At 43.7% G+C, this 21,359-nt stretch overlaps 1 protein-coding gene across 2 annotated transcripts in view; it reads right to left on the bottom strand.

The window, feature by feature from the left end:
- Nucleotides 1-21,359, bottom strand: part of LOC119213904 (coiled-coil domain-containing protein 85A-like) — a 46,285-nt gene that overhangs the window by 11,834 nt on the left and 13,092 nt on the right. Inside the window, exon 3 of one of the 2 annotated variants that reach the window (XM_037465120.2) lies at nt 3,749-4,142. The exons of the other annotated variant lie outside the window; for it this stretch is intronic. Within the exon in view, the coding sequence (XP_037321017.2) occupies nt 3,877-4,142 (266 nt within the window). The 3' untranslated portion in view covers nt 3,749-3,876. Of the gene's footprint in view, nt 1-3,748; nt 4,143-21,359 lie in introns of those variants that run through there. 2 annotated transcript variants of the gene reach the window in all.

Raw genomic sequence — 21,359 nt, 5'->3', positions numbered from 1 at the left:
ACCAAATTCCCTTTGCTTTACTAGTGTTGCTCGCATGGGGTGAAAAGGGCCTTCATTCATCATGAGGGCATAGAGCAGGGGTCTTTAAATTGTGAAGAGGTCCAGTTAAAGAAAAGATCATAATGGGACTACTTGTGTGTTTATAGTGTGATTTAAATAGAGGAATAGAGTTCTATAAACATTTGCATGTAATCCATACAGGACTAAAAAATCGAATGCATTCATTATGATTCTAAAACTCTTGACAATATTTATTGTCACGTTACAAAGAACTGAACATATATGTGTGACTGCAAATATAAATATTGTTTTCTTAATTAACTAAATAAAAGTAGGGCTGCATTTACAAAATACAAAAAGTTCAAATAAAGTGCTTCAATTCAGAAAAAAAACCGAAGATAATCTTGAATTTCCCCTTTTCTGCTTCACATTTGGACTTGACAGTCTCAGAAAATTATAAATAATAAATCTACACATATTTTAACAATCGAACAGTTTAACAGAATAGCGCGTTAACGACGTTAATTAGTTGTTTGTTGTTAATTACGTCAATTTTTCGTCAAATTATGACAAATTATTCAGGTCAGGAAAGTACCTCTTCCTCTAGGGAATGCACTTCATCCTATACAACACATTACTGCCACCTGTAGGCATATGTCAGGCCATCAGGTTCAGCAAGTCGTTCGCGCCAGTCCACGCTGAATGTTCGCAGGCCATTAACAAAATTAACCTCAGATCATTTGACCAACACAATAGCAAAATGTTCCAACACGTTGGAATTTGAATGGTCAAGCGCGTGAGTAGAAATAAAGAGGCCGTCATCGCCATACTTGCCAATTCAAAAGGACCAGGGGGGTGCGGGTGCTAGCAGTCAACGTGCGGGGGTGCTGGCGATCGACGGGGGGGGGTGGGGGTGCTAGCGGTTTTCCTTGCAGCGCCAGTCTCATCTTTTCTAATTGCCGCTCGACTTCAAGGTGTAACTTTTATTATTGTCCGGGAGATTTTCGGGAGGGGCTTTGAAATTCGGTAGTCTCCCGGAAATATCGGGAGGGTTGACATGTCTGGTCATCGCAGCCCTGGACCATCAGGAGCACAAACTCGTTTTACCGACCGCAGCAGAGTGGGATAAACTTCAGAGGCTTGAGACCCTTCTAGAGCCATGCTGGGAAATCAGTCTGTAACTTATCAAATAACATTGATTTGATTATTTTCTGGAATGAATTAAACCAAGTCAAATATCAATAACATGTATTTATGTAAAAAATAATGATGATGATAATAAAGATAATTATGTATCTGTGTCCTGTTATTTATCTTTGGTATGCATTTCAGAAAGAAAAAATGGTTAGGATTCAGGTGTAATTGCAAATAGTGATTAATCCACTGAAAATTCTGATTAATTTGATTAAAATTTTTAATTATTTGACAGCCCTAATATATATATATCCACTCTCCCACTTTTTTGGTAAGTAGGAGAATCAAGATCTATTTTTTCCTGCCAGGATTTGAAACCTGCTCTCCTCACATAAAGGAGCTCATTGCGCCTCATGATGGCGTTTCAAGCATATGAGCAAATGAGACATTGGCTTAGTGCTGCAGTGGGAAGTATGAACAGAAACCAGTCCGTCCATTGAGGATTAATTGCTCTACTTTCTCTGTCCACTTTTCTCTTTTTGGAGAGCACTATTTGTTGCTCCTTTTTCTCATCTGTCTTTTTCTCAAACGTTGCTATTTTTCTTATCTTCCTACCGTCTTTTTATTTGTAATTTGCCGCTACCTCTCTCATCTCTCCGCAGTATTAAGATGAAATCATCATCCTGCCTGGAATGCAAAGACTCAATTGGTCAAGTTGCATCACGTGGGATGGTTTAACTTTTAAGGTTTACAGGTACTTGAACCCAAATGCACCACTCTGAGACAGAAATCCAATCAGACGTGTTTAATTAAACGGGGTCAAAAGCTGGGATATCAGTCCAACAGGCGAACAAATCCAAAAAGCGGCAGGCAGGGAATCCGTAGTCAGAAAGGGCAGGCTAGGTCCGAACGAGGAATCAAGAAACTGGAAAATGCTGGAAAACACACAAGACAATCTGGCAGAGGGCAAGTGCAAGGACCAAAATAGTGGGTGGCTAACGAGGGAATGGACTGCAGGTGGGAAGGGCATGAGGGCCAGGTGAAGGGAATCAGATGATTGTGTGTTGATGACGGGATCTGGAATGACAGATGAGTTTAATTGACAAGCAGACAGGCATTGGAAAGATTAATAAGCTGGAGAATTCGTGACAGAACCTCCCCCTCTAGGGACGGCTCTTGACGTCCCACAGGGCTCGTCCGGATTGGCTTGGTGGAAGTCCGTGATCAGGGAGTGATCAAGAATGTTGCGGGCGGGAACCCATTGCCGCTCCTCGGGACCATAGCCCTCCCAGTCCACCAGGTATTGTAACCCCCTACCCCGTCGCAGAGATCGAAGCAGACGTTGGACCGTGTAGACAGGTCCCCCATCGATGAGCCGGGGGGTTGTGGGTGGTCGGGGGGGGGGGGGGCTGAAGCCGGCTCTCCTTGACAGGTTTGATCCTGGAAACGTGGAAGGTGGGGTGAATCTTCATGGCCGATGGCAGTTTGAGACGAACAGCTGCAGGGTTTATGACGCGAGAAATGGGAAATGGCCCAACAAAGCGCGGGGCCAGTTTATTAGCCTCCACTTTGAGTGGAAGATCTCGCGCCGACAGCCTGACACGCTGTCCCGGGGCATAACGGGGTGCAGGAATACGCCTTCTGTTGGCGGACTTCTGGTAGCGGTCGGAGGAGCGCAACAGTATGGAGCGGGCCTGCTTCCAAGTGCGTCGGCACCTCTGGATAAATGCCTGCACCGAGGGGACACTGGACTCTCGTTCTTGCTCAGGGAACAGAGGTGGTTGATACCCCCTGGCACACTGGAATGGTGAAAGCCCGGTAGCCGAACTAGGTAGGGTGTTGTGGGCGTACTCCGCCCACAAGAGCTGCTCCGACCAGGAGGAGGGGTTGCTAGATGAGAGGCACCGCAACGTAGTCTCCATCTCTTGGTTCATCCGCTCGGCCAATGGATTGGGGATGGTACCCTGAAGAGAGACTCGCCGTGGCTCCTAGCAGTCTACAAAACTCGGACCAAAAGCGAGAGGTGAATTGTGGTCCCCGGTCGGAGACCACGTCAGTGGGCAGACCATGGAGCCGGAAAACATGTTGCAACAAGACCTTAGCAGTCTCTTTGGCGGTGGGTAGCTTAGTTAGCGGAATTAGCATAGCAGACATAGTAAATCGATCAATGACTGTGAGGATGACCGTGTTACCATCTGAGGGGGGCAGGCTGGTTACGAAAGCCAAGGCGATGTGGGACCAGGGTCGAATAGGAATAGGCAGAGGGTGCAGAAGTCCAGCTGGGGGTTGGCGTGTGTTCTTCTGCTGGGGGCAGACCACGCAAGCACCGACGAACTCTTTAACATCCTCCTCCATGGACGGCCACCAAAAGCGTTGTTTGAGCATAGCTAATGTGCGTCGGATACCGGGATGGCCAGCCAGGCGGGACGCGTGCCCCCACTGGAGAACCTGCGGACGAAGATGGGCCGTAACAAACAACCGGTTAACCAGACAAGCGCTGGGAGCAGGATGTTCGGCAATGGAGCGTTTAACCCTGTCCTCCAACTCCCAGGTTACTGCACCCATTATACATTCCGGGTGAATGATACCCTCTGGATGAGCGAGAGAGCTCTCGTTCTGGAATAACTAGGACAAGGCATCTGGCTTGATGTTCTTGGAACCTTGTCTGTAGGATAGCAAAAATTCAAACCGATTAAAGAAAAGAGACCACTTTGCCTGCCGGGAGGTCAGTCGTTTAGCTGATCAGATGTATTCGAGATTTTTGTGATCCGTCCAGACCACAAATGGCTGCTCTGCCCCTTCCAACCAGTGTCTCCACTCCTCCAAGGCCAGTTTGACTGCCAACAACTCCTGGTTTCCAATGTCGTAATTCCTCTCTGCTGGGGACAGCTTCCGGGAGAAGAAGGCACAGGGGTGAACCTTTTGGTCCTCTGCTGACCGCTGAGAAAGGACCGCTCCCACACCAGTGTCTGAGGCGTCCACCTCCACGATAAATTGCTGGGCCGGATCTGGGAATATGAGAATGGGAGAAGAGGTAAAACGTGACTTTAACAGAAGGCCTCCGCTGCAGCAGTGGTCCACCGGAAGGGCACAAGTTGGGAGGTGAGAGGGGCAGCTATGGAACTCTAGTTGCGTATAAACCTCGGTTTCGGTAGCTTTCTTTGGCAAAGCCAAGAAAGCGTTGAAGTTTCCGTCGTGTAGCAGGTGGAGGCCAGTCTGCGACTGCTTGGGTCTTAGTCGAATCCATCTGGATACTACCCGCCTTAATGACAAAGCCCAGGAATGAGATTGTTGTGGTGTGAAACTCGCACTTCTCCGCTTTCACGAAAAGGTGGTTGTTCAATAGCCTGCAGCAGAAAGGTCCAGAAGGATGAGGACATAAGAGAGAGAGAGACAGCTCTAGCAGTGTGTAGTTGCTCTGAGACAGCGAGGAGAGCATTTTCTGTGGAATGGCCTGCCTTAAAGCCTGACTGATGGGGGTCAAGAAGGTTGTTATGGCGGGGATAGGAGGAGAAGTTAGTATTGGTTGAAGGTAAATTATAACGTTTGCCACGATGTAGTTAGAAACTTGAAAACAATTGAGTTTTCAAGGGAACATGAATAGATATTGGAGATGAGAACATGATGGTGTGACTGGGGTTTCCAGGCAAAAAATTATATTCTAGAGCAGGAGTGCCCAATAGGTTGATCACGAAGGCAGTGCAAGTAGATCAACTGCCATTGATAATGTGTTTTGTGTTAAATATAAGCCCATAAACCTTTCCTCCTTTAGAAATCATATAATTATGGGAGAGTGAGATTGTGGCATGACGTTTTTTTTAACTGTCGCCACCCAATAGATAGGTTTTCAGGTTGGATGCCAGGTCAGGAAACTAGCCATTCAGCCAGGTATTTGCATACATCGCTGATTCATCATCCATCACATTTTTACATTTATTTAGTTTATGTAAAGGTATTCAGAAGTTAATTAGGCTTCCAAGGAGAGCGCACATCGTACTTAATTAAGAACGTGATTTCTTTTTCCCCGCCAGCCTTTTGAATGGCCGAAGAGTAGGTTGAATTTTAGTCAACCAGGATTTATTTTGGTTGTCCAAAGCCCTGCCAGTTTTTCACAACACAAACACTCACAGTTAAGAAACAGCTACTCACAAAGAATAGCTAAGCTGACGGTGCAACACTGACACCTTTCTCTTTCTGCATTGATTTCCATCACGGCTAGGAAGCTGCTGGAAGCATTTCCTGTTACCCATCATCCTCTCCTTTCTTTTCTATTTCCTGATGGTTTCCATAGATATTGCAGCCATATCGGAATCTTTTTTGGCTGCTAAAATGTCTTTTTTAGCAGCACTCTGAAAGACAGGAGCCCAATAACCATGGACATGAATAACAATTATGAAAATGAACTGTCAAAGAGAAAATCCCACATCTATAATGTTGACAAGGACAAATGGATGCGTGTTGTTCTTCTTTTCTGTTTCACAGACACTGCGACACTGAAGTGAGAAAGCCACGCCAATATCGTTATTGTCTACCGCTCACATTAAAAAAGAAGCTGTGAACTAAACTGCTTCACTCTGGAGACAAAGATGTCAGCCCGGATTTGCCAAGACAAGAAGAATCTCGTTATCTGAGGTTATGTCTTCTTAGACATCACATAAATATTGTTTGCTCACTGTCAAAGGAGATGAAGATGTTAGTTCTGCTTCTCAACAAGGGTCTTTATCTTTATAGTGACATACTCGCTGTAGCCTCATTTAAAGAAGCCATTCCCTCTGCTCTAAGTTCAGTGTCCTGTCTCAAGATATCAGAAGACTCCTGTGAAAACTTCAGTCCGTCACAAATCGACCATCTTGTCGATACTGCTACAGGCTCTTTGAGAATGGCACTGGACGGTATTGCTCCCCTCAAAAGAAGAATGGCAACAAGAAGGAAGTTCGCCCCTTGGTATAACTCTCAAACCCGGAACTTAAAGCAAACTGTGCGGAAACTTGAGCGGTTATGGCGTTCCACCAAATCAGAAAGATCTAGGCTAACTTGGCAAGACAGCGTTAAAACATATAAGAAGGCTCTCCTTCCTAGACTGGATTACTGTAATTCTTTGTTATCAGGCTGCTCTTGTAAATCGCTTAAACCTCTCCAACTGATTCAGAATGCTGCAGCACGTGTATTAACAAGAACTAAGAAATTGGATCATATAACTCCTGTATTAACTTCTCTGCACTGGCTTCCTGTTAAATCAAGAATAGAATTTAATGTACTTCTCCTCACCTACAAGGCACTTGCTGGTGAGGCACCGTCCTATCTTAAAGAGCTTGTTACACCGTATTGCCCTACAAGGCATCTACGCTCCGTAGATGCTGGGCTACTTGTGGTTCCTAGAGTTTTAAAAAGTAGGATGGGGGCCAGAGCCTTCAGTTATCAAGCTCCTCTTTTGTGGAACCAGCTTCTACTTTCAGTCCAGGGGGCAGACTCGGTCAGTTCATTTAAGATAAAGCTTAAAACGTTCCTCTTTGATATTGCTTATAGTTAGGGATGGCTCAGGTTAGCCTGGACCAGCCCTTAGTTAAGCTGCTTTAGGCTTAGACTGCCGGGGGACTTCTTAGGACACACCGAGCCCCTCTTTCCCTCTCACACTCTCACTCTCTCCTCCCACAATCATCCATGTTTTATTAATGTACATCACTAATTAAGCTTCTTTCCGGGAGTTTTTTGTGCTTTCTCGCCTAGCAGGTCTCCGTGGATCATAGTTTCGTGCGGACCCCGGTTCTGACTCCTGGCATGGCTCTGCTGACACCTACTGCTGCCATCATCATTACTTTAAATATGATTCATATTACGGTCATCAAAAACCAACATCTTTCTGCTCTCCCTCCCCACAGAAGCCTCTGTGGATGGTGGTTCTATCTGATGGTGGTTGTCCCTGCAGTGGTCCTGCCGTACACTTGTTCTGCTACTTGCAATTACTTGTATCATTTCTGTTAGAGAAATTGAATGTATTGTACATCTTTTACATTGTTGATTCTGTACACATGACATCCATTGCAGTCTGTCCATCCCGGGAGAGGGATCCCTCCTCTGACGTTCTCCCCAAGGTTTCTTCCCTTTTTTTCCCATTGAAGGGTTTTTTCATATTTTGGGGAGTTTTTCCTGTGCCGATGTGAGGGTTTCGGGACAGAGGATGTTGCATGTGTACAGACTGTAAAGCCCTCTGAGGCAAATTTGTAATTTGCGATTTTGGGCTATACAAAATAAAATGAATTGAATTGAATACTCTGGAAATATGTTACAAGAATATTAGAACCCAATTCACGGTGTAGTTTATCTTCATATGCAATGGTTTTTAAAGATGTGACTTATCAACATGAATCAGAAAAATGTATTGTTTCTGCAAAATCTTAAGTGCAGTCATTTGCTGCAAATAAGATTAGATAGAATGGTTGGCAGTAATTGTTAGCATTTTAAAGTATAAATATATATGTACCTGTCACTAACCACTGGCTCTGCCGAGTGTAGCCGATGCTAAAAATTACATTTTCTCTGACCATCAGAGGTAACTCCTCTAATTGTATAGAAGTCTTTGAAATAATAACTATTCTTTTTTATTAATTCCCTCAGTAAACATTGTACACATTATTTTTTAGTCTCAATCTCTAGTGTCAAGTCTACTCCAATACAACATCATGTACATTTAGTAAAGTATTATCCATTTAGAGTTTTTAATACACTTCTCCACATTCCAATTAGGGTCACTTTCATTTATTGGTGGCAAAAAATAAATAAATGGAAATGGCCGTATAACAGCTAAATCGCTAAAGTCATGGTTTCCAAATTGCAGTCCACAAACAAGGCTGATATCCTGATGACTGCATCCCCATCTTAAATATAGTCTGTCCGTTAAGTGTTAGGGATTTAAGTATAAGTGCACACCAGTGGTCGAAATTATAATGTAGAAATGTTTAGTATAGAATTATAGCTTGTGTAATGTTAGATAGTAGTTTTTACATTTGTATGTTAGATGAAGTGAATGCATTATTATCAAATAACAATTTATAGTCATTTAAATCATATAATTACTGTACACATTAACATCCGGTCACGATGTAATGGTTAAACCTGGGGACGGATGCTAGTTGCCGTCCTTTATGGATTTCTCCCAATTTTATCCCCAAAGAGATTTTTTGGGGAGTTCTTTCTCCTCTCAAGTATTACATAAGAAACTGGATGCAAGACAGCCGAGTGAGGCAAATATCTTGAGTATTGCACCACATGAACTCCATTAAACCGTGAAGAACTGGTATCGTATATGCTGTGTTGTAATTGAAGTGTAGTTATAAGATGAAGGAAAACTATGTATGCTACATTAGTTCAGGTTGAAAGACTGGGCGGATGATTGTTGTTTTAGGGGAGATACTAGCTTAGCACCAGCTTGTTCACATTGATTGGCTCTCCTCTCTCATTCGGCTTATAGCTAACATGTTCCCCAACTGAAGCCGAACATTGTGCCTTTGAAATCATGTCTGCTCTGTGTGTGCGTGCTGCCTAAGCCCCGCCAGAATAAAAAAGGACAGAGTGTGAGGATTCTTGTTTAACCCTGGTGTTTTCCCCTGTTTCCCCCATGTTCTCCCCTCATGTGGATGTCCTTCCCCTGTTTGTTATCGTTTTGCCATGTGCTTGTGTTTTTGTTTCTGTGTCCCCAGTAGTGTCCTCCGAATCCCGCCCATTGCCACGCCTTCCTCCCTTGACACAGCCGTGTCTTATCTTCCCGTTATCCTGGCAGAGATAAATACTCCAGCTTTCCTTGCCCCAGCTGTCAGTGCGTCCGTTACCATGCCGGTATCTTGGTCCTGTGAGTTACAGAGTTTCTTCCATGTTTTGCGCAAGTAACCGCCTGTTTTGTTTTTCTGCATCACTGTTGCCGTTCAGCGTCAAACCTGGGTGATTCACCTGGCCGAAGAGGTCCGCCAGCTCATTCCACGCAGAGGAGCTGTGCTCCTGCCTACTCCTGTGTCAAGCCTCAGGTCTCACACAGTCGAGCTTCTCTGCATGCCTGTCTGCTGCCTCTTTGAGTTGATTTGTTTTTTTTTGTCTTTGATTTTCCTGCTGAAGAGAATAAACCCCCCCTGTGTTGATTAAGCAAAACCTCAGTTGTCCTGCGTGTTTCATTTGGATCCGTGTGCACACCATAACACAGAGGCAGTTCATTTATATGTAAAATGAATATCGCAGTATCAAAAATGCTATTTCAGAGTGTGGGGTTAGGGTTATGTCAATTTATCGCAAATTGCGACAGGCCTAAGCATTTCATATTCAAGTATATGTAATACTACTATGCAAACAATTAATATAGTTTTCACTGCAATTATATGCGAGGCTTCCTTCAGAGCATGCATCGTGAAAGGGTCAGACCTACTCAGCAGTTCAGTGATGGCATGGAACGTATGAAATAAAAATGCATGCCAATATTATCTATTCATATCTTACAGTATGTTGCGCTGTTGTACAGTGCTTTTCTCTCTTCTCATGGGATATATCAGAACTATATTTTAGAAAGTGGTCCAGAGAGCAACTAAACAGGTTAAGTGTAATTTTTAGGCACATCAACCTAACCAAACACAGCATGTTCAATTACGAAAAAAGGGCTCAAACACACTCATACTCCAGCACGGTAACCAGTTTACGCTTACCACGGCAAAACTAGAGTACACGTTGTACAACCCCCCCCACAAGTGAGCATGTGGCAGAGCAGCTGTGGAGAGGTATAGAAGCTGACCTCTCCATTAACCTTGGATCATTTGATCAACCCTCAAACCCTGCTTTTGTGTGTGTGTGTTGGATATTTTAATTACACATGAAAGTTATTTTTGGTTGAACCTGTGTTACGTTATTTTTCTCTCTCGCTGTTCCTTTCATCTCTTCTCATATTAACCGGCTCACCCCCCTGGGTGTGTGTCAGTGGTCTGGGCTGTCTGACACATGCACACATGCCTCAGGGATGCATGCTCTCCTCCGCGTGAATGCACCTCGCTGTGTGTGTCAGAAAGGGTGATAGACAGGAGGAAGGAAGACAGGGATGGAGAAAAAGAAGAGTATGTGTCGGTGGGTCAACTCAAGAGATGGGTTGTGTATTTGTTTTCCAGCATTTTGTTAATTTTAAAAGATAAATCTTTGTCGAGGAAAGAAGGAATACCGATTAGAGAATCTGAGCATCTCTTTGAAAGATGGGACTGGCCCACTTTCCACTATCAAAGGGAACACACACACATTGGGTGGTCGAGGGACAGAGCGGAGGCTTTTTGAATATTAAACAAAGTCTAATTCTCGTGGTGTGCAATCATAATCGCCCACGCCGTGCAAACGAACCCACACAGAAAATACTGCATCTATTTGAATACATAAAGCAGCCTCAGAGCGGACACCTGGATGCCTCATTTCCATGATTTTAACAAAGAGGGCTTTAGATAAGAGTCTGTTAGTATGGTGGTTTGTCTACACCAATATAAACTGAATATGCAGAATGTTCTTATGTTGAAATAATAGCGGGTAAAATAAGGGCTTCAAAGCTGACTGGGGATGTACACCCAGAGGAGCAGCTGTTGCCCTAGTTAGCAGGCCTGTCCTCATCGCAGGACCTCTGTTCACATACAGCGTTTCATGACACAAGCTCATAGACACCTTACACACATTTAGACACATACACGCAGCCTGTATTTGCCCAACTTTAACATAGACCTTTGCTGACCAACCAAGCCATATCAAGTTGTGTGTTATTATGCCTGTGCTTGTGTATGTGTGTGTGTGTAATTACGTCTGTTCATCCTGGCCTGTGTCTGATTGTGCTGCACTGTAGCATCCCATAATACTTAATGACTTTCCTGCCAAAAATTCCTGACCCATTATCTCATAAAAGAGACGCCCCACAAGTGTAATGTGGGACATTTACTGTAGTATACAGTAAAGACTTTCTCTTAGAAATTATCATGCATCCATCTTTAAATGTGGGGCTGTCTAAGAAAGCATGGCTCCTTGGAAATCTGTTTCTGCCTCGGGACACACATGATATGCAAAATACAGAAGTGAATCAATCCAAAAGAATGATATCTGTGAGCCCATCCAGGTGGCAACCTCCTGTTGCCTAGTGAAGCCAATGTAGACATGTCCTTAAACATTATCCATCTCTACTGACCACAAGAAGTCTGGTTGTATAGAAGTTGATGACGTTAATCCTCTCATGATTTATTCCCTCAGTAAACATTGTAAACATAAGTTCATGGTCTCAATCTCTAGTTTCGAGTCTTCTTCAATACAGCCAACTGCTTATCTGGTTAATTATGGTCCATTTGAAATAGACTGTTGGTGCTGCTAATAGGGCCGTAAACAGCATCTTTACGTCAGTCCTCTGCCTTCCAAAATATAGTTTCTGTTAATCAGTTGCAAAAAAAAAGGTAATTACCGTATTCCAATATGGCAATAGCAGAATCCATTACAAACCAAACCAACCACACCAAGAGACATACAAGAGACAAGAGAGACGAGGTGTAATCTAAGCAGGTTGAATTATCTCAAACATCCTTTTGGTGTCATATGCATAATGGAACATCAGCCAGAGTTTGATAAAATGCGTTGTGGTGGCTGCTTGAGTCCACATAGCTCACTGTACATCAGCTACTCTTTCCTTATTGTTTCTGCTCCTGACGGATTGCCTTTCTCTTTATTAATTGTCCCTTCATGTACTGCAAATAGGTCTTTGGATTGAGTTACAACCTGAGGAAAAAAAGAGTACTGGTGGAGCATTAACTACTGTATTCCACTCAGCCTCTGGGAGGAATTAGTTCCAGTACTTTGACTAAATATATCTCTCTTTTTCTAAAATAATGCTACTGAGACATTATTTGTCCCTGAGTAATGCTCCCTGCCATCCACAAACAAAAAGCATCTATGTTTCTCCAATACAAACCATGTTGAATTGTGAACCGTGATCAGGTATATAATGAATTTGTTTAGTATCAAATGCTCCTAACGATATATTGGTGAGGTTGTCTAGTATTTGTCTCCTTTTCTGCCATTCAGTGAGCTCTAACTAGAAGTGAGGTTTTCCATTGTTCATCTAAAAAACAGCCAAATGTATCAAGCTGCACTTGCATTTCGGTGACATTAACATGACTGTTAATTTAAAGATAATATCTGTATTCTTAAAGTTTTGTACATAATTTAAAAAACTGATTGAAAGCAGAGACATATGTGCTTGTGTGCTTAAAACTAATTAGTGACACTCACAATTATCCTAAAAAACAGCGCAACCTTCAGCTTGGCACATGGCCGCTATGATCACTGAGGTAAATACTTGTGTTCTTCAAACACACTCACAGCCTACGTCAGCCTGTCAGTATGTGCAACAGTATGTGTCTTCCCACAGTCCTCTACTCATATTTGATTTTCAGTTTGCAATCAAACACAAATGCAGAAATAACAGATTAAGGCTTTTAGCGGGCATTGTCGATAATGAAGGTTGGTTCCAATCCCCCTATGGGATGAGAGCCAGTGAACTCTCCATTTGTTCTATCCATCCAGAACTTCATCTTTACAGACCACTGTCACGGTTTGGATTTACTTCCTGTTTTATTTTGTAGTTTCATGCCTCTTGTGTCCCTGGTTTAACTTCACTTCCTGCCTTGTCCTGTCATCCCGTGATTGTCTGCGGTGTCAAGGATTTTTTCCACCTGTGTCCAATCACCTGCACCTCCCCTGTGTATTTAAGCCCTGTGTGTCTTGCACTCTTTGTCGTGTCATTTCATGAATGTAGGAGTGTAGTCTGTTGGTGAATGGTGTCTGTGGTTTTTCCCTCCATGACATTTTTGATATATGACTATTAAAGTATTTTTTCATTGAGAGTCTGCGTTTGGGTCCTCCTTCCTGCCTCTGCCTACCCTGCTCCTCACACATGCTGGATGAGGGAACCCACGCCGACATGTTAAAGATGAAATGCAAGTTCAATGACGCCTATTGGAAAAATGTCGCATTTTAGCTGCATTTTACAGTATAAACTGCTGAGGGCGTAGCGGTCGGAGCTAATTGTTGTGCTATTGAGATGTTATTGAGATGGATTCATGGTTATTACTCTAACAACAATCAATAGCTCATGAATACATTGCCAGAGCGGCAGAATCTTCTCAGATGTGCAGGAAATTGCCATTGTTGACTTGCCAACAATGCAAGAAAACAGCGAGAAACTCAGGATAGAGTGCTGGCAGACAATATCATTTTTGAAAATGTGATTACGGTCAGCACAAGAACAATTGCCTGAGTCCTAGAGAAAATAACTAAATTGTACACTGTAAGCTTTGAAAGAAACTTTGAACGAGTGAAAGAACTCCGGTATCATTATGTACAGTAACAAAACATTAGTTATGCATAATGTTACTAATTACTGTAAAACTGTTATTTAGAGGGTATTGGTGCTTCACATACTTTTATCTTTGTGGATGAAGCTGGATTCAACTTGGCAAGAACATAACGAAGGGAAGAAATGTGATTAGAAAGAGAGCAACCGTGGATGTCCCGGGCCAGAAAGGAGCTAACATCACGATGTGTGCAGCATTGTCTAATGATGGTTTACTGTTACACAAACCACTCATTGGCCCCTACAATTCAGAGAGGCTCATTTCTTTTCCTGACCTGCATAATCGTCTAGTGCTAGCTAGTTCAAGGTGCCAACATTCTAACGTTGTATTAAACTGTTAGATAGCCATGTAGCGTTCACCGAGAACCAACCAATTTCACCTCCTTGTGGAGACTAAATAACTATTGCCGTGAAGAGTGATTTATTTACTCATGCGGGGCGTCAGATCACCTTCCTGTAAGGTGTGCTAGGATGTATTCAGCCAACAAGTTTCTTCTGCAACGTCCTTATTGTCTTTACTGATGACAGCTTCTCCTCTTCACTTGATTCTAGCCGAGGTTTTAAAATGGTTTGATCCATACATTGAACAGAGAAGGACAAGGTGATCTGTTGCTGCAAATATGTTCAGTGTTATTTGAGAAAAATGTCTATAAAGAATTTTGAAAAGTTCAGTAAAGCCTGTTTATTAATATATATATATATATACACACACTCACCTAAAGGATTATTAGGACACCTGTTCAATTTAAAATTAATGCAATCATCTAATAAACCAATCACATGGCAGTTGCTTCAATTAATTTAGGGGTGTGGTCCTGGTCAAGACAATCTGTAAAATGTATAATACAATAAATAATGTGGTTTCTTTACAGTAGCTATGCTATAGAATTACTGTACATGAACAGGAAAATTCTCTACAGTGCACCTATTTACTGTATTTTCACAAAAGATTGTATTCAAAGAAAACAAATTATTTCTAATTTATTTCTGTTACGTACGAATGCATTTGTACATGCAATACATTTCAAATCTGTTATTCTATAATGAAATACTGTTTATGTGAAAAATAATTCAAACATTATAGTTTGTTTTTGTGCTAGTGATTTTTAAGTCAGTGTGTTATGAATGGCATGCATGTTTTTTGAATGAGAATCTCTTCAGTGATTGGTAGAAAAAGATTATTTTGATACATGTTTGAAGCGTTCTGTTGGACTGAGTGAGTTTTGGAGATAAGATAAACAAAAATGAATCTTGGAAATGTAGAATGAATGCGGTTTATCTATTGAACTATGCTTGTTAGCAATTGATAAAAACTAAATGGTTTGTGCGGTTTTCATTATTTATTATAGAATAGATTACTGCAACAGCATTCTTCAGGGCACATCATCTGAGATCCTAAATAAACTCCAGTACATCCAAAACTCTGCTGCTCGACTGCTCACCGAGCCCCGCTCACGTGACCACATCACCCCTGTTCTCTGTAAACTCCACTGGCTCCCCATCCTACAATTGATCCAATACAAAGTCCTTCTCCTCACTCACAAAGCCCTCCATAATCAGGCCCCCTCCTACCTCATCAATCTGCTCCACCATCATTTTCCATCCTGTCGTCTCCGGTCCTCTGATGCCAACCTCCTATCCATCCCCACAGGACCAAGCACCGGCTGTAGGGTGACAGAGCCTTCTACATAGCTGCCCCCTCTCTCTGGAACGCTCCTCCCAAACCCCCCCGAGACTGCACCGACCTCTCCACATTCAAAACACGAATCCAAACCCACCTCTTCTTCAGAACTGCTTTTAATGTATGACTGTGATTCTGTGTGATCGCTATTTGCTTGGTGTTATTTATTTATTGCTTAGCTTTTAGGATATTTTAAAATGTTTCATGTATAGTGACTTGTATATAAGCGCTATATAAATTAAAGCTATTAGGAAGGACACGTTGTGACTAATAAGACCCACTCGTAGAGCTTCATCGTTTTAAATACATCTAAATCCAGATTAAAACTAAATCCTAGAATTCAGCAGATTCATGCACAGTTTACCCTTTTACCCCTTAAAGTACACCTATGAATCACCCCTTAGTGAAAACATACTTACTATATTTGTGATTTAGGTGACAGTTTTGGAGCTTAAAAATAATCTGTTTGGATCAATATTGTAATAGAGGCTGCCAATCTCAGTGATTGCTGTCTAACTGTTGAAAATAACAGTAATATGACATTTTAAATTCACATCAAAACATCACATCAAAAGTTTTTCTAAAGCAGTTCATATTGTCACAAATGTGTTTCTGCATGGTTTATTTTGACAGCCGAAAGCTTCAGGCTTGTGTTTATTAATTGCAGCAACAGAGTAATATATTGACTGTGTGTGTGAAAGTGTTTGTTCTTTCTTTTACTTGCTACAGAGTGAGATCCAAAGCATTTTTATTTTAAATGATGGCTTCAAAGGCCTTTTGGCTAAAAACTTGTTTGTAAGCAGGTTTAAAATGTATTTTGTTTCATGCTAATGCTGCGTTCACACCAAAAGCGAAGCAAATTATTTGCGCCAGTAGATTCCATTACGCGTCTCAAAAGATGCACATGTGGGATGCGAAAAAGAGTAATGGTACATTCACACTGAACGTGTCACCAGCGTTTTGCCCGACAGGATTACATCCTGTCCTGCAGACACTGGTATCTCAAGCTGTATGATGCAAACGCTCTAAACATGCCGCAGGACTTTCGGAGTATATTTGTGGTCAATTCGCGTCTATCCCATATTCGCGCCCGACGTGACTGTGAGGGGGGCGTGGTTTATCACCCTGAAACAGTTGAACTTTCCGTCATTATTTTTCCGCATAAACCCTTGTTACGTCCGGCTGCTGGTTGTGTTTTCTCCTCCCCCCCCCCCTTGTGTCTTCTGTTTCAATCTGTGCTTCACAGGTGTGGTGAGTTGCTGCTGACGATGCGGGCGTGGCACGTGATTCTCCAGCCAATCCAGCGTGGCTCTCCTCTATAAATGTTTGTTTGTGAGAGCTTGGGAGGAGGGTTGTTGGGATAGAACTTTGAGAGACAAACTTTGAGAGATAGACATTGAGAGATTTATTTGGTTTATGTTGTTTGTTAAAACTGTGTGTTAAGTACTTACCCCAAGAGCACTGTGGAGCAGGGCTAGGTAAGATACCCTGGGGTCTACATACACACGTAGGAAAAACCTCTGTTAGACACACTAGGTTACAAGCCAGTGGCTGTCACCCAGTTTTTGTAGCAGTTTAGGTAAGTGGTTTGATGGGGTAGATTGTGGTAGGTAGGATTAGAGGAATAGGGAAGCTCAGGGTCCTTTTGTTTTGTTTCTTTGCTTTGACAGACCGCTGGCACCGCCCTACTCCACAGGCCTTGCTACCTGTTAGCCCTCCTATCCCCTATTTACCATTTTGTGTGTATTTATATGGTATGTACTTGTCATTTCTTTTCATTATTATTTTGTGGAAAAATAAACCCACCATTCTGTACTTTTTGTAGCAGCGTGTGTTTATTTGCTATTGAAGTGCATAGTGTACGGGTTCTGGCATCCAACAGGCGTGGTCTTGGGCAGTTACGCCCCACCTCCTCTTCCGAGCCGGGGTGGAGGCGTAACAAGTGGGGGCTCGTCCGGGATCTGTAAATCGTTAGCTCAAGTCCACCGTCTGTGGGTTGTGGGCCTGTTGGTTATTGTAGTTGGGTAGTGACCAGGGTTTTGGATGGCTACGACGCTGGCGCAGTTGTTCCTTGCGCAGCCGTCCGTTGAGCTGCTAGAGCAGTGTCGCAAGGTAGACCTGGGCGCAATAATTGACCATTTTTCACTGACTGTGCCCAAGCACCAGGTTAAGCATGAGTTGCGACGCTGTGTCAGGGAAGAGCTTGTTATACGAGGTGTGTTGCCTCCAGTTGAGGCGGCAAGTTCTCCTAGCAGAGGAGATGGGCAAGGTGAGCAGTCTGTCAGTGTCTTTGGCTCTCCCACGGGAAGGCAGGCACAGGAAAAGGATGGGGTGAGAACCCCAGTCACTCTGCCCCGCTTTGATCCATTATCCAGTCAGAGATACAGTTTGGATGCTCGTGTCAAGGTGAGGCTTGTACGTCTCCAGATGGAGGAGCAGGCTAGGCAAGCAGAGAACAAGTTTAACTTTAGGAAAATGGAACTTGACGCAGAGTACAGGATAAAGCAGCTGGAGATCGACGGGCAAATTGCGGTGGCTCGCGCTGGGCAAACGTCTTCACCCTTGTCCTTTGCGCAGACCACATCCCCAGATCAGATATCTGATCGTTTTGATGTCAGTAAGAACATTGCACTTGTCCCACAGTTCAGAGAATCTGAGGTGGATTCATACTTCGGAGTATTTGAGCGTATTGCTGCTTCGCTAAAGTGGCCCAAAGAAGTTTGGCCATTGCTGGTACAATGTAAGCTCTTTGGTAAAGCCCAAGAGGTTGTGTCTGCGTTGGAGCTGGAGGACAGTTTACAGTATGACTGTGTGAAAAACGCAGTTCTCCGTGCATATGAGTTGGTCCCTGAGGCTTACAGACAAAAATTCCGAAGCCATAAAAGAAACCCAAATAGGTCCTATGTGGAGTTTGCCCATGAAAAACAGACTCTGTTTGATAGATAGTGTGTGGTCAGTAAGAGCAGTGACTTCGCGTCCCTGCGGGAACTAGTGTTATTGGAGGCGTTTAAAGATAGTTTGTCAGACAGGTTGGTAGTGTACCTAAATGAGCAGAAGGTTGCTACATTGTCCCAGGCCGCAGTGCTGGCTGACGAGTTTGCACTAACGCACAAGACAGTGTTCACTTTACCTCGTGAGTTTAGGGGTGCTGCCGCCACGTCTGCTGCACCCGTGAGACGCACATCTCCCCGTTCTCCGCCTTTTTCCAGAGAGGAGCGTGAATGTTTTTACTGCCATAGGAAAGGACACTTAATGGCGGATTGTTTGAAGCTGCAACGTAAACAGGCTTCTACCAAACCTGTGGGGCTAGTTTACACTATGCCCCGTACTTCTGTGAAATTGTTGCCTGTGTCACGTCAATCTGATCTTGATTCTTGTTACGATCCTTTCATATCTGCAGGGACCGTGTCATTAACTGATAAGTCCGAGACGCAGGTTCCTATTCGTATACTGCGAGATACAGGGGCTTCGCAGTCCATTATTCTGTCGGGTGTGTTGCCTTGGTCTGACAGTTCGGCTTGTGGCTACAATGTTTTGTTACAAGGCATTGAGATGGGGTACGTTCCGGTGCAAAGTTGCTGTACAACCTTCTCTCCCCGTCAAAGGGATCACCTTGGTACTGGGAAACGACATTGCTGGGGGTCTGGTGAGTCCAGTATTGGAAGTTTTAAATGCTCCCGAAAAGCTTGCTAACTCTGTTGAGCTTAGCTCTGTGTACCCAGCATGTGTGGTGACGCGCGCACAGTCACGTCGGCTGGGCGATATGATTGGTTTAAATGACACGATAGTTTTTCGTACAGATGAAATATCCTCTTTGTCTCCCATTTCACCAGCATCAATGAAACTGCAGGATCCAAGTCATGCATGTTACCTGTTACACGTGTGAACTTGATTGAGGCACAAAAGACAGATCCTACACTTGGTAAATGTTATAGTTCTGCTGTGACGCCAGAGCAAGCTAAGGCACAGGCTGTTGCTTACCTTTTGTGAGGATGGGCTCTTGCTTCGTAAATGGTCCTCACACAAAGCTGAAGACTCAGTGAGATCTGTATTGCAGATTGTGGTGCCGACACTGTTCAGAAACCACATTTTGTCCCTCGCCCATGACATCCAATGGGCTGGGCACCTAGGAGTCACAAAAACCTATAACCGGCCAGGATTGAAGAAAGATGTGGTCCATTACTGTGAGACTTGTCATACCTGCCAGATCGCCGGAAGGCCGAACAAGGTCATTCCGCAGGCTCCACTCTGCCCGATTCCTGTTATGGGTGAGCCCTTTGAGAGAGTGATTGTCGACTGTGTTGGCCCGTTGCCTAAAACTAGGTCAGGAAACCAATACCTGCTAACAATAATGTGTGCTGCTACCCGGTATCCGGAGGCTATTCCTCTTCGGAAGATCACGTCAAAGGTAGTAGTATCAGCACTAAATCGATTCTTTGCGGTTTTCGGTCTGCCTAAAGTCATTCAGACAGACCAGGGTACTAATTTCATGGCCAACATGTTTGCCCAAGTACTGAAAACACTGTCCATCACGCACAAGGTTTCCAGTGCCTACCACCCTGAAAGTCAGGGAGCGTTAGAACGCTGGCACCAAACACTCAAATCAATGTTGAAGAAATATTGTATGGACACTAAAAAGGACTGGGATGAAGGCATTCCATTTGTGTTGTTTGCCATCCGAGAGGCTGTGCAGGAGTCAATTGGGTTTAGTCCGGCCGAGCTGATTTTCGGACACACTGTTAGAGGGCCACTTAAAGTGTTAAAAGAACACTTGATGGAAGCCCCAGATTCTCCAAAGAAAGTGCTGGACTATGTCAGTTGGATTCGTGAGTGGTTGCATGCTGCATGTGCACTGGCGAAAGAGACTCTGTCTTCTACGCAGGGACGGATGAAGGGTCATTACGACAGCAAGGCGGTGCCTCGCTCCTTACAGCCTGGTGACCGTGTTTTGGTGCTTTTACCAGTGCCTGGTTAATCTCTTTCCGCTCGTTTCACTGGTCCGTATAGGGTGCAGGAGAAACTTAGTGAGACTGATTATGTTATTAAAATTATTAAAACTCCTGAAAACATAGCGACTCTGTACTTGTTGTGGAAGTCCTACAAATGTCGGACGTTCAAACAGTCATATTTTGGTACTAAATAGCATCCGCAGGCAGACAGCTCGGTGAATTTCATCGAGTACAGAAACTACGTCTGGGTGACTGCCACTTCCAGCGGTAGATGGGGCTAGCCGTTGTCCTGCTACCACAGCATGAACACGCTTTATGAAACAGCCGCTCTCCGGAGACACAGACAGCTGAGACTAAACGTCTGTAAGTTAGTTTATGTCTAACCGAGAGACGCTTGCACCGAGCCGACACAACTCGTCATAAAACCGGCTGCTGGTCAGCCTGAAGTTGCGCTGGAAGCGGCGTCATCCAGAAGCACTTCCTGGGGGAGTGGGTGAAATTCAAGCTGTGTGCGGCGACGGATGACGTCATGAACCCAAACACAACACCGTTTGTGGTCTCGACATTTGTTTAATCCACGCAACAAATAAAGAGCAGATATAATGGTACGCAAATGAAGCGAAACACCCGCTTTCGCTTCATGTTTGGTGTGAACGCAGCATAAGTCTTCGCTTAGAGCCTTTAGTTGTCGTCAGGGTCCTCACAAAGACAGACAGATTTAGTATGCATATTCAGCTCAACATGAAGCAACTTTCTGTATATGTATATTAGCAAGCAACAAAAACTGCTATTTTTGAAATGCACCTAGGGCACTGATGTCACAGACAGAAACACATAAGAAACCAATATTAACTGTTGCTGTTAATACAATATCTAACCCTGGCAAAAACCAACTGCCCACCAAAAATAAATGTGCTCTATACACACTCAAACACATAATTAAAGCCAAGAATGAATTATGGGTAATCTTTCAAATGTGTGAAGCAAGAGGGCACAGCAAAGATCTCCCGTCACTCGAACATGTGCTGCTGCAGTTTATATCTCTGGGATTCCACACTGAGTGAAAGGCAATGAAGGCCATTGTAGAGGATTTGGCCTGCGGGGTCCATTAGCAAATTAATGATGACAGAGCCCTCTCTCATTTCCAAAATCGTCTGTCAAACCTATACAGCCTGGGGTGTGATGTAAGAGCTGCAAA

Source organism: Pungitius pungitius, chromosome 13 (genome assembly GCF_949316345.1).
Source record: "Pungitius pungitius chromosome 13, fPunPun2.1, whole genome shotgun sequence".
In the NCBI taxonomy this organism is placed as follows: Eukaryota; Metazoa; Chordata; class Actinopteri; order Perciformes; family Gasterosteidae; genus Pungitius; species Pungitius pungitius.
Note: the sequence above shows the minus strand (reverse complement) of the source record. Positions and strands in the feature narration are given on the sequence as shown.